This window comes from Phoca vitulina, unplaced genomic scaffold (genome assembly GCF_004348235.1).
Source record: "Phoca vitulina isolate PV1807 unplaced genomic scaffold, GSC_HSeal_1.0 scaffold20, whole genome shotgun sequence".
Classification (NCBI taxonomy): Eukaryota; Metazoa; Chordata; class Mammalia; order Carnivora; family Phocidae; genus Phoca; species Phoca vitulina.
In genome coordinates, this window is record NW_022589723.1 from 10,872,190 (window position 1) to 10,888,724 (window position 16,535).

Below are 16,535 nucleotides of genomic sequence, written 5' to 3' on the forward strand. Positions count from 1 at the left end.
CCAGTGCTAGCAGCCTAGAGAGAGGGCACCAAACATGGTGCCCACCAACTCTGTTACCAGCTAGTTAGAATGAGATTGCAAAAATGGCACCAGCCAGTGCTTCTGTCCCCAGAGAAAGTCACAGCAGTTCTTGCCTGTAGTCACGTTAGGATTAGCAAATGGGTGTCTCCCTCAGTTATAGTCTAGGCTCTTTTCAAATTATTTTTGCAGTGGTTTTCAGGATGAGTGGATGGGCGTGTGAGCCCTTTATGAGCAGGTTCTTTGTTCTCTACAGTTCTATGGTTCCCCTGGACTTAATAATCCAAAACCAGATGTTTGGGGAGCTTGTCTTTCTGGTGCCAGACACAAGGGTCTGGATGCCTGAAGTGAGGGCATACCCCTTCACTCTTCGAGGAAAAGCTCTGTATTTTGGGGATCCCTTCCTGATAGTGGGTCATCGTACCTCAAGTAGGATCCGGAGGGAGACCGCGTCTCTGCCTCTCCTGTCTCAATGCATCTCTTTTATCTTTTGTTGTGGAGGTACTGTTAATCTAGTTCCCAGGTCATTTGCAGAGGAAAATTATTCTTTATATAACTGTAAATTTGTTATCTGTGGGAGGAGGTGAATTCAAGGTCTTCCTAGACAGCCATCTTGAACCCCGAAGACGTAGTTTTAATCCTAGCTCCTTCACTAAATGACTGACCTATTTTATGACGTTGGACAAATCCTTAAATGTAGCTGTTTGCCAAACTTATCTGGACCATGGTCTGTGGTACATCTATAACCATCTTGTGTTTTCCACTCAATTTCCTTCTTGCTGTCTATACCAACATGGAGAAAAAAGGATTGGCTATTAATAAGCAGATAAGGTAGCAAAAGTAAACAATTAGTAAAAGTACTTTATTTTCCTCTTGTATTTGCTTTATATCTTGCTTTACAAAGTTATGAAGTTCACAGCTTTATACCAAAATGTAAGAAGGCTAAGCTATTTGCTTATAAACATTTTTGCCGTCAAATGTCATCTGATTTCATTCTTCTAATCCATATTCAATATATAAAAAAATTCAGATACCAAGGGTACTGGAGCAGCTCTAGGGCATATATTTCTCTTAAGCAGGAGAAAACTCTTCAACAGCCTTTCCTCCTTGACTTCCTTCCCCACCAATTCAACTGGGCTACTACCTTGAATTTAAAGCAAATCTAGGAAACTTTAGTTGCCATGTGACCCAGCAGGGCCATATACTTGGGGGCTGGAGGTGAGGTTAGAGGTTATTGTCTAATAAGCATTATGTTTGGTTTACACCAGGATTTCACATCCACTTGCACATGGAACTCAGTATAGGCCAAATCACCTCCACTGTAGCTTCTACCCTATCCATTAGACAGTCACTCTGAAATCCTGAAGATCATGATGATTTGGGGCAGGGATGAAATCACAGTTTTACCAATGTGGTGGGCATGGCCTTCTTAACAGTTCTAGGAGCTCTCCTTTTGGTAGCAGAAACAAAATTTGTTAAGTCCGTGTATACAAACTACAGTTATGTGCGCAAACCAGAGGGTATGTGCTGTTTAAATCCCACTGCACAATATACTGTGATCTCCCCTCCAATGAATTCTCTTCCATAAAATATACCATACCATTCCACTAAGTGTTGTATACCTCCTCCCAACACATCATCCACATACCTAGTCACTAAAGTTGTCTACTATATAATCTACCCCAAAACCAAAACCAAAAAGCCCCTTTGTTAGGCAAATAATCACTTAAACAGCAATGGTACTGCCTATACATTATAGGTAGGTCAGGAGCTAAACACTCAACTGTTAACTTCTGAGGCAGAAAAACATTTTCCCCTACAAAAGCAGGAGTGTAATAGCAATGGCGTTCCCTCGAATTCAAGTAACACCAGGTGGAGATCATTCTTTGCTCTTATGTGTTTACCTGCTTTATAACTCAGTAGAGGAGTATGTCCAAACACACTTTGAACCTGATTTAAAACTTTAGGATAAAACTTGAAGTGACTGACAGTTTGTCGTAAACTGCCATTACAACAAAGGACGGATACCATGGTTTTCTTGGCTTCTGGCCATTAGAAATAGGCACAGACAACTAAGGATAACATTCTCGAAATGGCCTCCAACCCCTTATTAAGAAATGAGTTGGGTTTTGTCAGGTCATGTAACACTTTCCTTCCTTCGTTAAGTACTGAATACCAAGTCAACACAAAAACCTGAGCCACCGCTCTTCTCTAAGGGAAGACGGAAGGCTAGAAGCAGTTAAGACATTGTAAAAGACAAAAAACAGCCTAAGTTCTGCATAACTTTCAAGGCTCTTAAAAGCAATAACACAACCATAAGCAGCCAAGATGCTTATGGTGCCTTTATTTCTAAATCAACAGCTAAAACAGTGCATTTAGGATGACACACTAACCTGGGGTTAAAATAATTCTACAAATTCTTGAAACAAAGATGTTATTACCAGGGCTTCAAAAAAAAAAAATGTGAAATGAGGGAAAGTATTACAAGTATAGGTACCCACACCCATACACACGTACAAGAAACATTCACACCTGCACACACAAGGCAGATAGACTGTGCACAATTCTACCAAAATTAAACCCGAATCGGTTGTTACTTGATTCTATCAGTCTGTTCATACCTTCAAAGGTTCCCCACGATTGCCCAACACCTCACATAACCCGTCCCTGCTGTACAACGGCTCCAGCACTCTCATCTTTTCAGACATGTCCTCAGGCAGGACAGAAGGGCACCTATGCAACAGAGTGCGCAAGGCTTTCTTTCTTAGCACACTGCCCAGTCAACATGGAAATGCAGCTTCACTACAACCCCGAATAAAACGCCAGGTTTAGTAATAAATTCCAATATGCTTTCCTGGGAAATCGCCCTTCTCAAACCCACACAACAGCCTGACTGCTCCGGTCATCCTTACAAGAAATGGGGAGGAGAGGTAAGAAAGCTTCTTAATCTCAGACAGAAACAGCACAAAGACATTTTATGCAAGAGATTCTTCTCTGTTCTCTCTCAAGTATCATGCAACTATCAATAGTGTGGTCAAAAGAAAAAAAGAAAAGTTTTCCCGTTCATAAGGATAGATGTAAATAGTTCATGGGGCCATTATTTGGTAGTAGCTCCTAGATTAGTTGTTTATGGATCCAGTAAGAACCACTGGAGCCTTTCCTAAAAAAAAAAAAAAAAGAACATATCCTAAGTCTTGCATCCAATTTCATACCCTCCTGAAATCCAACCATGAAGCCCAGTGAAGTCTCCAGCCCTAGAGCCAGAGTGAAGACCTGCGAGTAGGTGTGTGCACACGAACAGGGGTGGAGAGAAACCTGCGTGCTATGCAATCCCAGAAAACAGTATGCATCACATCCCCAAGTCTGGTATGTGGCACTGGGCTCTTCTCCCTTCTTTAGTTCTCTGAAGAACCTTTCAGAGTTTTGAGAATCCAGAAACAAAAGGCTGGAAAGCAACACTTCTATAGCTTCTCTCAAGAATCCAGAAAAATTCCAAAAAACAAAGCAGTCTCACTAGGCTTTGTTAATTTGGCTGCTCTCAGTGGAAAAGTGGAGTCTTTCCCTTCATCATACTCCACTCTTCTTTGCCAGCAAGAGGGGAGGTGAAGGCAAGATTCCAGTTTCAGAAATCAGTCTCTAAGAAGCCTGCTTGAACCCCTGAAGACTGTATGCAGATGCTTTATCCTAACTCCCCCATCCTGGGTGCTGCAGGTGAGGGGAAAGCACCTGGGAGCCTAGAGGAAGTATGTGATGGCCACCAACAGTCTAGGCACAGCCAGAGAGCAGGGGAGAGAGGGTTTGGCAATGGAGCAAACTAAGAGGTTTCACACCCGCAGCAGGCCTGGAGAGTCAGAAACTGGAGAGGAAGATAAAGGCTACACTCCAGTTCGAAAGGCCTGATAATACCTGCAGCGTGAGCGCCCGGGCCTAACAGCAACACTGCAAGGTAGATGTTAGGTCTGTGCACTGTCTTGAACTGAGCACTCCCATCAAAATGTGCACAGACGTTCGATAGGAAGTGCTGTCTGTGAGGACTTGTCATTATGTGATTTGCTGAGTTCCTAAAATATAACCAGCAGAGCAGTCACTCTAGCTGTTGAAAATCTACTGTGTGTCCCTTTGGCATTTAAAGCCAGCTCTGTCTACCTACAAAGCAAGAGAATAGTGAAACACACTGCACATAATTGTTAAGAAAGGGAACTAGTTGCTTCTAATTTAAATACCCAGTTATTAGAACTAAAGAAATTAAAAGTGATCCTAAAAATCTAGCATTTGCACAAACTTGTACTTAAAAGCCGGACTACAGGTTTAAACCATCATAAGAACATAAACTAAAAATCGCAAACTGAAAGCAATTAAAAAAATACATATGATTAGGGTCAGACTGGGTAGCCAATTAAGATCTGTATCTTTAATCAACATCTGGAGAATACTAGTAGCACAGATTACTACGTTCCATGCTGTCCCAGAGAAGTATAGTTCCTTAAAATCTGTTTCAATCTGACAAACCTCCAGTAAGAACTTAACGTGTAACTATCATCCCATAGAGCTGCCCAGACTTATGCTAGTGGTAAGCCTGGCTAGTAACCACTTTCTCCTTCCCTGATTCTCTGGGGAAGGGAAGACTGTGGCCTCTGTGAAGGGCCGATGTAAAATTAGTTCAAATGATAACTTCCCAACATGGGAGGCAAAAAACTTCACGAATCAATTTTGCTGTCATCCTCAGCATGTCGTTCAATGTGTCCCGCAGCATCCTAGGAATAAAGGGAAAGGGGCCCGTGAGAGAAAAGTTGGTAGTAAGACAAGAAAAAATCCAAGCCAAGGAGAGCTTCACGGGTACATTCTAAAATCCATACATGGAAGGTGATTAAGGACCCAGCACTTTGCTCATTTATATGAAACTATGCACTTAAAGATGAGTTCTTATCTTACACAAGAACACAGTAATAATCCTCTAGGTCCAGTTACTGGATTTGAAACATTTGAAAACATTCTCTTGGGGCGCCTGGGTGGCTCAGTCAGATAAGCGACTGCCTTCGGTTCAGGTCATGATCTCAGGGTCCTGGGATCGAGCCCCGCGTCGGGCTCCCTGCTCCGCGGGGAGCCTGCTTCTCCCTCTGCCTGCCGCTCCCCCTGCTTGTGTTCCCTCTCTGTCAAATAAATAAATAAAATCTTTAAAAAAAATTAAAAAAGAAAACATTCTCTTTACGCTCTTTCTCAAAAACTACCTATGTCATCATTTGAAACCTCATTAAGCTATTCCCCAAATCTGTGAATAATAATAAAAAGGAAAATCCCTAGACTCTCCCTGTTTATTGCAATTCTGAACATTCTAATTAAGGCAAAAAAGGTCTGCCTGCTCTGAGCCATTGAATGACCCCAGGTCGGCCTCAGGTCCCACTCATGTACCTGTTTGGATCCTTTCCTAGCAGTGAAGAAAGCGTCACAGTTCTTCCAGCGACATTTCAGAGTTTGAAAGTTTGGATTTGTATGGTCAGTGAGCAAATGTTGTTTCAAATGATCTACAACACCAAATATCAGAGCGCAACCGTGCCACTGAGGAGAAAGACAATGAAAGGGTGAGGGAAAAACAGTACAGGAAACATGCAATCACAATTTACAGCAGTCCTCACTTGTATCTTTTAAGTACTGTGGAAGCAAAAGCAAGCCCTTTATTCTTTATTCTTGGCTAGAAAATATAACAAAGCCAGAGGCATCCACATTAATTACCAATATTCTGAAGAGCCTTGAAAAGACTGGAAAGTCTTGACACTCTGCTCTATTGAGACAGCAACGCACCCAGACAGCCACATTGTTAGAGGAAAAGGTTAGCAAATATTGACAGACAAGTCACCATAAAATTCAGTTTAAGCCACATTTATTTTTTATCTTGCCATCATAAAATGAGTTCCTTAGTCCATTTATTTAAAAAAGGCGGGGTGCTGGGTGGCTCAGTCAGTTAAGCATCTGACTCCTGATTTCGGCTCAGGTCATGATTTCAGGGTCGTGAGATCGAGCCCTGAGTCGGGCTCCATGTTCAGCAGGGAGTCTGCTTGAGATTCTCTCTCCCCCCTCCCCCGCCTCCCCCTGCTCACTCTCTAATAAATGAAATCTTTAAAAAAAAAAAAAAAAAAAAAAGGCTAAGAGCTCTCTATAATACTGAAGGGGCTGTATTTCACAATTCTGAGAACTGTTGACTCGTAAACTTGAAAATAAAAATGTCTGACAAAGAAAACTATGCCTTGGAAACCTGACTTTACTGAGAATCTTTATCACTTGAATCGCAATCTTTTTTTCAAGATTTTAGGTATGTATGTATGTATGTATGTATGTATGTATTCATTTAGCATGCATGCAAGTGGGGAGAGGGAAAGGCAGAGGGAGAGAATCTCAAGCAGACTCCCCACTGAGCATGGTACCCAACTCGGGGCTCAATCTCACGACCTTGACAACATGACCTGAGCTGAAACCAAGAGTCGGATGCTTAACCAACAGAGCCACTCAGGTGCCCCTCTTTTTTTTTTTTTTAATTCCTACTTTACTAAAAATGTGGCTCAATTCTCAATCTCACTCATTGGTCAGAAAGCATAAAGACTCTTTGTCTTGGTTTTTTCCCCCTCCAGGCTTGCTTGTTTTAAATCTTAAAATTCTGGGGCGCCTGGGTGGCTCAGTCGGTTAAGCGTCTGCCTTCGGCTCAGGTCATGATCCCAGGGTCCTGGGATCAAGCCCCGCATCGGGCTCCCTGCTCGCCGGGAAGCCTGCTTCTCCCTCTCCCACTCCCCCTGCTTGTGTTCCTGCTCTCGCTATCTCCCTGGACTCTGTCAAATGAATAAAATCTTAAAAAAAAAAAAAATCTTAAAACTCTAACAGGTTCATTTCTATGAAATAATGCAAATTTGAATTTTTCCTGTAGCACTATTCCTTCCATCCCCTCCAACTTTAAAACCAGATGGTATTTTCTCCATTTCTCTAGATAAGTTAACCCTCTATTTGTATTCTAGATTCTGCTGTACTATATTTTGTGTCCTTCACTGAGAAAACCAAAAAGCAAACACAGTAACGTATAAAAAGCTGCGAAGTAACCAGGCTGTGGACAAGTCTAAATCAAATCTAAAAATGGAGAGTATTTTAATTCCATTCCATTATTTCTGCAAAACAACATGTTAGGGTATGGGGGCCGGGGCGGGGTAGGGAGTGGAAGATCAGTGCCAGAAACTTTTCTCTGATCACCACTAATATTAGAACTGATGAAACAACTGAAGGCCTATAAGGAATAGTGTAAAAGTGTGGAGCTCCCACCCCAAAATAAAAACCATGCAATTTGGCCTAGGCAACAGACGTTTAAAACCTTCAAGAATACACATTTTTATTTGCCTATGATCCAGTGAGGACACAAATCCAATTTATTCGCCTCAAAATCCAATGAGGACACAAACCAAACTATGAATACATGAAATCCCCAAGGAATGAGTATCAGATAGTGAGCAGGTCACAAAAATAAGCACTTCCACTTTTTATTTCACATACAGTTGACCCCTGAACAACATGGTTTCAAAATGCATGGGGTCCACTTATACATGAACTTTTTTCAATAAATATAGTATAGTACTGTAAATGTATCTTCATTTCCTTATGATTTTATTTTATTTACTTATTTAAGTAGGCTCCACGCCCAACATGGGACTCAAACTCACGACCCTGAGATCAAGTCGCACGTTCCACCAACTGAACCAGCCAGGCAGTGCTTCTTAGATTTTAGTAACATTTTCTTTTCTTTAGCTCACCATATTGTGAGGCTACAGTATATAATACATATAACATACAAAATATGTGTAAACTGACTGTTGGTCAGTAAGGCCTCTGATCAAGAGTAGGCTATTAGTAGGTAAGCGTTTGGGGAGTCAAAAGTTATATGCAGATTTTCAACTGCACAGGGTTTGATGCCCTTATCCCTGCACTGTTTAAGGGTCAACTGTACTTCTGTATTGTTGATATTTTTGTAAGCATGTACTGATTTACAATAAAAGAAACAAAAACCACCATAGAGATGACCTCTGAGTGGATGATATATAGACATACCTCATATCTAATCTTAAAACAGACTATTCATGAAAGAAGTATGGAAGCATTTTATTGTTAGCTTTTAAAAATAAGCTTCCTTGGGGCATCTGGGTGGTGCAACTGGTTAAGCATCCGACTCTTGGTTTCGGCTCAGGTTGTGATCTCAGGGTTGTGAGATCAAGCCCCACGTCGGGCTCCATGCTCAGTGCTGAGTCTGCTTAAGATTCTCTCTCCCTCTCCCCCTCCCACCCATGTTCACTCTCTCTCCCCACCCTCTAAAATAATCTTAAAAAAAAAATAAAAATAAAACAATAAAAATAAGCTTCCTTGTCCTACAGTGGGAGGCATAAAGTAGATGCTCAAATATAAAAATGCTTAATTGATGCTAATGAAGATCTATAAATTAGCCTAGGGGTAAGCACTCCTTACCCAACAACGGTAATTCTGCATCAGATTCAGCCTCACAGCTTGAATACTGCCATCGTAACAGCCAGTATAAATCTGGAAAAAGAGGTTTCTCACATCAGACCAAAACAACACACAAAAAAACAACTACTAAACATCCTCAAAATACATGTCAGAAGCTCCTTGTGCCGGCTGGAAGAAAACACAAGCCTACAGCAAAGCCGGCCGCGCGTCCTACCGTCCTACCGTGGGTGAGTATGTCTGGTGGGGCTACATTGAAGCTATGCTGCTTAGACAGCCACTCCTGAGACACTGGCTGAGAGCAGTGGCAGGGCTCGGGCTGGGAGGCACCCGCCCACACTGTAAGCCGTACACCCAGGCTCCTGAGCATTGTATGCCACACCGCACGCCACACAGTAGCCATCTGCCTTTCGTTGCAACAAGGGGTTCTACTGCTCAGAATCTAGAAAACATCCACTCTGGTTCAACCACATAATTTAAAAATAAAATAAATCGAGACTTAGCAGGGTTGAGTGAATTAGCTTCTACTTTTAGGTCTGCTTTCGCTATGCCGTACTGGCCAAATCTCCGGACTCTATTCCAATGTTCTGTTTGGATCGTAATGTCTCTGGAAAAAGCACCACTCAATTTTTAGGGGAAACATCTTAAACTTATTTTCTGTTTAATGGTGGTATCAGATTTTTATTGTAATTATTTTAGCTTATGAATAGCAAAGAGAATATTCAACGACGTCACTGGGTTACTTCTCAGTGATATTATGGCAAGACAGAAAAGCATTCAATAATGAGGCATGTCAGAAACAGATGTCATCTTTGGAAGTGATAAATAGGAACATTATTAACAGTTTGTAGTTTTTAGTAAACATATTCAAAAGCAGTATGTGACATGGCTAATAACACTCACCATACTTTTATGGATGGTCATACACATAATCATGTCTTTGTGTCCTCCATAAACTTGCAGTCGATCATGGGACTTAGGTGGAGGAAAAAAATAGAGAGAGAATTAAGGTTATTTATACCCTGTGTTTAATAAGCCTAATCCCTGGAGGCCTCTGGCAGGTTTAAAACTATCCCTAAGGCACTATGCTGAGGCACAGTAGCATTTTCACAGAAACACAATCTTTCTAGTAAGTCTGCAAGGGAGGAGTTGGTAATTGGAAATGAGAAAACTAATTTCTGTGTAGTGTCGAAGTCTCAAACCTGAAACTGCACACAAGGAGCACTAGATAGGCTTTAGAGACTACAGTTGCAGTCTGGAAACCATCCAGTATTAACCTCTGTGAGCCTCACCAGGAACCTCAGAGCCATGTTTCTCAAAGTGTAGTGCACGGACCATCTGCTTCATAATTATCTAGAGGGCTTGTGAAAAATGCAGGTTTCTGGGCCCCACCCCTGTCTTACTATATTAAAAAAAAAAAAAGATTAACACCAAACCCAAACAGACCTTCTCCCCAAATTGTTCAAGCAAAACAGTGGATCTAAATTCTACCTGTAATTCATAGACACGAACAAATTTATCCAGGCAAGCGGTCACCATCACTTTTCCTAGGATATTCACCACAGTCACTGCATGATTGTGACCTTTATAGATCCGCACAAGCTCACCAGTCTGCATCCAAAAAGAAACAAGTCACTAGACTGACTTTCAAGATTCCTTCTGACTTTTCAGATTTACGATTCGTTTATTCCAAAAGTCATCGTTCTGAAGCTACTTGTAGCTGACCTAATTTTAACAGATGAAGTACTCACACAAGCATTTACTACAATATAGGTAATACAATATATATGAAATGTATCCTGATGGAGAGAAGCTGGTGTCATAGAAAGAGAAGGCCCACAACTCTATCTGTATGTATTTTATAGGTTGTGAAGTATTTCCACTTTTATCATTTTATTGCATCTGGACAAGTTCCTGAGGATGCATTATCCTCAGGTTTACAGCCCAGGCACTGAGCTTCACAGAGCTGTCTCTATGACCTGAGCAGAGTCTCTCGGCTGTTTTTATTTGTTCTATTTTAAACTACATAACATATCCACTTTCTTAGAGCCTCAGATGCTCAATTTATCTCAAGTTTAAATGAGTTTAAACTTTGAATCTGTCCCCCATTAAAAATTTTGATGAGGTCAGAATTTCTAGAGTGCTCACTATCTTCCAAGAGCTTATGCGGGTAGGGATTATTATTAAGCTTTTCCCTGGAAAAGGGGTTTCATTTAAATTGCAAGAGGTCTGAGGAATCCTTCAAGCTTTAACCATCATTCCATTAAAGATTTCTTTACATCAACGCAACTTACATGAATGTTATGGGCATGGACTGACTGATCGCTGGAGCCACTGAACACAAGGTCATTCACCACCTTGAAAAAAATTCACTGAGTTAGATTTGGTATAAGGTTCTGAATTTTCTCTGTAACTTGTAAAGCACATCGTTGAATTCTAATTTCTAACCTACTTTGACATGAGCATTAACTAGGGATAAGATAGTAAGTTCCTCAGACAAATTTTCTAAAGTGAAACTTCCGTCCTACCACCAGGTACTGTGAGGAACTGACAATGTATTATTGGGTTTGTTGTCTCTTCAGAATGATTGCGAAATAGCCGAGAAGGGCTTTAAAGTATGTCTACATTCTATGATAAAATACACCTGTTTCTCTGTTGATATAGTAAAATACAGTCCATCCCTTGGTGACCCAAGCCTAAAGAAAAGCACTGTAATCTCCTTGCTCTTTTCAAGATGATGTGTTCTAAATAAGGCATTAGACAACAAGGGAAATGCCACTCAAAGTCTTCTATTTGTGCCAGACAACCAACTCCTCTTCTCTTGCACTGTACTTGCCTTCATGCAAAGAATGGTTTTGCTGTGGCCCTCCAGAGTTCTGAGAAGGAGTCCATTCCGTGCATCACGAACACTAATGGTACAGTCATAAGACCCAACAACAAGCAGCTTTCGGGCACCCTCCTGTGCTGTGGCAAGACAGCTGACAGCCCGAGGGCCGTGGCATTCAAAGATTTCAAGTCGTTTATTGTTCTGAAAAATAAGCCACCATTATATGAAGTAAAAGCAACTTACGTGGTAAATGTCAAAATCACCTAACCCAAATCACTACCTGAATACGAACTCTTAAACTCTATTACCTGTACTTAAGTTCTCATACCCCACCCCTGTCTTTAACTTCCCAACCTCTGCCATTCCCATTCCAACTCATGACTCCCTCCTCCCCCCTTCCAGTGGGGGCACGGTAAACTTGTGCATTATAAACACATTTCTAACTTCAAACTACACTATCTGATCATAATTAGCACTTGATTCTCTTTTTATGCCTTTGCTCACTTCCCTGAAGTTAATGATAATGAATGATCAACTTTTTTTTTCATATTCTAATTTCCATGCCATAGACCCAGAAACTCTTTCCCTGATGTTTTTGTCATCAAAAATTATGCAATCAGTCACGTGTTTCCAAATTTCTCCACTGAGAATTACTTATTTAGATAATTTCGGTAAGAGTCTCTCATTCTCCACCTTTCTGTTATTCTCAAGTTCTTCTGATTTCTCGTTCTACGTTATCTCTCATGACATCATTTAGTGAACTAGAGAAGCCCTTTATATCAGTCAGAGTGGCATGGTCACATCCCGAATTCCCAAACACTCCTTTACCTCAAATCTTACTTGCTTCCCTCATCCCCACACCAATCTTGTTCATAAAGTTTCCCCCTTCCTCAAAACTTCTAAAAAGGAACTTAGGGGGGGCTGCCTGGCTGTCTCAGGAGGTGGAGCATGCTACTCTTGATATTGGGGTCATGAGTTCAAGCCCTGCATTGGGTGTAGAGATTACTTTAGTAAATAAATAAATAAATAAATAAATAAATAAATTGAGTGCAGAGATTACTTTAATGAATAAATAGATAGATAGATAGGAACTTCAGGTGCACACAAGCGGTGAAACTCCCAGAAACTAAGCACTAAGCTCCGAGCAGCTGGGAGCCTCCAGGCTAAGCAATGACTCCAGCCATCTTAGGTGCTGGGGAGACAGCCTGATGGAGCTCAAGGTCCACTGGTGGACAGCACAGAGAAATAGCCCTGGCTTTCTGTTGAGACCTCAGAAGCACTGCATTCTAGGTGTATGGGCAATCCAAAAAGGGCCCAGCCCTCACAAGGCTTCAAAATTCCCATGTCTGCAGAGATTCTCAAACCTCTGTGTCAAGGTCCATCTTCTCTGCGGCTTGTCAACCAGTTAAAGACCATTTCCATTTGAATTTCTTGTCCTCATCTTGCCTCAGAAGTCCTGCTCCTAACTTCTGTCAACCTTTGATAACGTTACTCTTCCGAAAGAGAATTAGGCAATTATCAAATTTTATCCTTTAAAATATTTTAAACTTATTCTTTCTTCTTCATTTCTATTGCCCTAACCAAATCTAATGTAGGCTGTTAACACTTCACATATGGAATGCAACAACTTCCACTGATGAGCCATCTGTGATCTATTCCTATCAAGTGAACCAAATAACCTGGCACTTGATTATCTATGTGCTAGATTCTTCTAACTTGATTCTAAGCTTCTGAAAGGCAAAAGCCATGACATATTTTATTGTATCCCTTATAAGCAGTGGTTCCAGCTCACATGTGGAAGGAGAGTTGGTAGGTATTCGCTAAACACATGAATGATACTATAAATTGGGCATAACACAGTAAACATTGTTTTGTTTTTTAAAGATTTTATTTATTTGACAGAGAGAGACACAGCGAGAGAGGGAACACAAGCAGGGGGAGTGGGAGAGGGAGAAGCAGGCTTCCCGTGGAGCAGGGAGCCCGATGCGGGGCTTGATCCCGGGACCCTGGGATCATGACCTGAGCCGAAGGCAGACGCCCAACGACTGAGCCACCCAGGCGCCCCAACACAGTAAACATTTTAACATGCTGTTAAAAGATGACCATGGAGTGCCTGGGTGGCACAGTTGGTTAGGCATCCAACTCTTGATTTCGGCTCAGGTCATGATCTCAGGGTCATGAGACCGAGCCCCATGTTGGCTCCATCTGTGGAGCCTGCATGAGATCTTCTCTCTCCCCCTCCCGCTCTCCACCCCCAGCCCCCGCACTGGCACACTCACACTCTCTCACTCAAAAAAAAAAAAAGATGACCAGATGACCTTGGGATATGGTGCTACAACTCATGAGTAACCAAACCCATCAACTCTACCTCTTACATCTTTTATCCATTCTCTTCTCTTCATCCTTAGTCTGACCTTTCTACTTCATCTTCTACAACAAAGCCTCCTAAATGATCTTCCTGCCTCTACTAGTACCAGTACTTTCCTATCATCAGAATGACTTTTTCCAAAATACAAATTGGATCATGTCTCCCCTACTTTAAAGCCCACATGATGGAAGTCCACCTACATTAACAAAGCATATAGGGCCATCAAGAACTGGTCCTTCCTCATTTCCTAAGCTTTATCCTGAGGCTTAGCACGTAACACATGCTCAGTAAAGGTTTGCTCAACAAATGAATTTATCTTTGGATTAGGAAGGAATGAAGCCATATGAGCAAAAGGCAAACCTACGACTGGGTTCACATTACAGAATAGGCTATCCTCATGAAACCCTAAATCAGTTCCAAACCACATCAATGTCATACTCAAAAGAATTTAAGCTCATTTTTCATGGTGTCATTCTTAAAATGAGATAGACTAGTTCAACCTATGACTCATTATTTGGCCCCAAATCATCAGGCTTGGTTTAACTTAGTAGAGTTACCTTTTGGTCCTGGCACACTTGGGCCTGAGCAGACAGAATGAAGGCTCTTCTTTCACTTATACCAGAAGATAACAGTTTTTGAGTAGCAGCTCATTCTGTTGTTTTCTCACACAAGAAAGCAGGAAAATGTCTGCCTTCTACTTCTTCCCACACGCACGCTACTTTCAAGTGACATGGGAATGCAGCCTTCTCCCCCACACACTAACCTTTATGTTGAAGGTGACCACAGTGCCATTTGCCAGTCCTGCATAGAGGATTCGCCATCGACTATGGAGGCAGAGAACCCGGTCTTCCAGCTGTAACTGCTCCACACACTCTCGCGTCTGACAAAAGTATACAACATCTCATCAGCAGAGGTTAACAGCAAATAAAATGTGAAATCAATCCTTCTTAAAGCAGAGTGTGAAATGATTTCTATGAGGAAGAAAATGTAGCATCCTCTATCTTGTAGAAGACTATCATAGATTTGGCCAAAGACTCTCAAGCTCTAAACAAATATCAACTCTAATAATGTCCCTCGTGTTCCTAATTTGGAATGCAGAAATTATTCGAAGGGCACTAAGAATTGGGCCTTAAAATTTTAAATTAAGTAGCCAAAGGTAAAGCTGCATTTGACATCTAAAAAGGAAAATAAAGGTTACAGTTGTATACTTGATACTTGAATTAATCATGTATGTGCTTTCCTGTAATTGATTCTCTATTTCAATAGTTCCCAAATGCCTCCTTCAAACCAGTGCTCGGTTGGCTGATCCATAATTAGCTGAGAAGCTTTTAAAATATACAGAACCCTTTGGGGTGCCTGGGTGGCTCAGCTGTTAAGCGTCTGCCTTCGGCTCAGGTCATGATCCCGGGGTCCTGGGATCGAGCCCTGCGTGGAGCTCCCTGCTCAGTGGGAAGCCTGCTTCTCCCTCTCCCACTCCCCCTGCTTGTGTTCCCTCTCTCGTTGTGTCTCTCTCGGTCAAATAAGTAAAAAATCTTAAAAACAAAAACAAAAAAAAGTTTATATATAACCCCAAGCTTCATCCTCAACCCCTGAGATTCTAATTCGGTAGGCTCTGGAATATGCATTTTAAAAAATTTCTTTAGTAATATCCAGGTTAAATAAGTACTATTTGATCTCACCTTCAAGAAATGATTTCCATGAATTTCCAGAACTGGGTTATACTAGCAATTCTAGTTACCTAGGTAACCTGGCCCTGTTTCCAGTAAGATAGTGAGCTCTCAAGATTTGTTAATGAATGATACTAAGCAACTAAAGGCCCAAGTGTAGCTTTTAAACAGGATTGGAAACAGATGATAAAATCAAGATGGTTAAAGCTGGATAGAATGAGACAAGCTGTGGGTAGGATGATAAAAGCTGTAGGCTGTCAAAGCTTTTGACCTCTTTCCCCAACCTTCTTTTATAAAGAGCCAGTCTCCGAAATTAGTCAATTCTCTTCCATAAAATTATAAATATAAATGCCATGTATAAAATTGTGAAATAGAAAGACAGTAAATATGCCCAAATGTTAAAATTCATGTTGCCTCTGGTTAAGCCATGTGAGAGCTTTTTGTAGTTTTTATAGGGGAATCAGATATATACTGTAATAAAAAAGAAAAAAAGATTCCTTTTAAAGTATGAATGCTCGCTGGCAAGCACCTAGTCACCCAAGAAATCTAATGGAGATGTACAACAAGATTAATGTTCTTTTCATACTTGCTAACATCCGTCTGCAGCCCATGAATCGAGGAGTCATTTCGACTTCCAAGTCCTATTTTTTAAGAAATACATTTCACAAGACCATAGCTGCTGTAGACAGTGATTCCTCTGATGGATCTCAGCAAAGTAAACTGCAAACTTTCTGGAAAGGATTCGCCATTCTAAAGATGCCATTAAGGGAAGAAGTCAAAATATCAATGTAAAAGGGGGTTTGGAAGAAGCTGATTCCAGCCCTCAACGATGGCTTTGAGGGGGCCAAGACTTCAGTGGAGGAAGTCACTGCAGATGTGGTGGGAATAGCAAGAGAACTAGAATGAGAAGTGGGGTCTGAAGACGTGACTGACTTGCTGCAATCTCAGGATAAAACTGTACTGGATGATGAGTTGCTTCTTACGGAAGAGCAAAGAAAGTGGTTTCTTGAAATGGAATCTACTCCTGGTGAAGATGCTGTGAAGACTGTTCAAATTGACAACAAGGTGTTTAGAATATTCCATAAAGTTAGTTGATAAAGCAGCAGCATGGTTTGAGAGGATGGACTCCAGTTTTGAAAGAAGTTCTACTGGGGGTAAAATGCTATCA

At 41.3% G+C, this 16,535-nt stretch overlaps 1 protein-coding gene across 2 annotated transcripts in view; it reads right to left on the reverse strand.

Moving 5' to 3' along the window:
* Positions 1 to 859: 859 nt before the first annotated feature.
* The window catches only part of ZNF106 (zinc finger protein 106), a 64,125-nt gene continuing 48,449 nt past the window's right edge, over positions 860 to 16,535 (reverse strand). For both annotated transcript variants that reach the window (XM_032417124.1, XM_032417123.1), the window contains exons 15-22: positions 14,464 to 14,580; positions 11,342 to 11,533; positions 10,800 to 10,862; positions 9,997 to 10,116; positions 9,409 to 9,480; positions 8,509 to 8,580; positions 5,428 to 5,574; positions 860 to 4,772 (exon numbers count right to left, since the gene is read on the reverse strand). In XM_032417124.1, the coding sequence (XP_032273015.1) occupies positions 4,716 to 4,772; positions 5,428 to 5,574; positions 8,509 to 8,580; positions 9,409 to 9,480; positions 9,997 to 10,116; positions 10,800 to 10,862; positions 11,342 to 11,533; positions 14,464 to 14,580 (840 nt within the window). In that variant the 3' untranslated portion in view covers positions 860 to 4,715. The remainder of the gene's footprint in view (positions 4,773 to 5,427; positions 5,575 to 8,508; positions 8,581 to 9,408; positions 9,481 to 9,996; positions 10,117 to 10,799; positions 10,863 to 11,341; positions 11,534 to 14,463; positions 14,581 to 16,535) is intronic.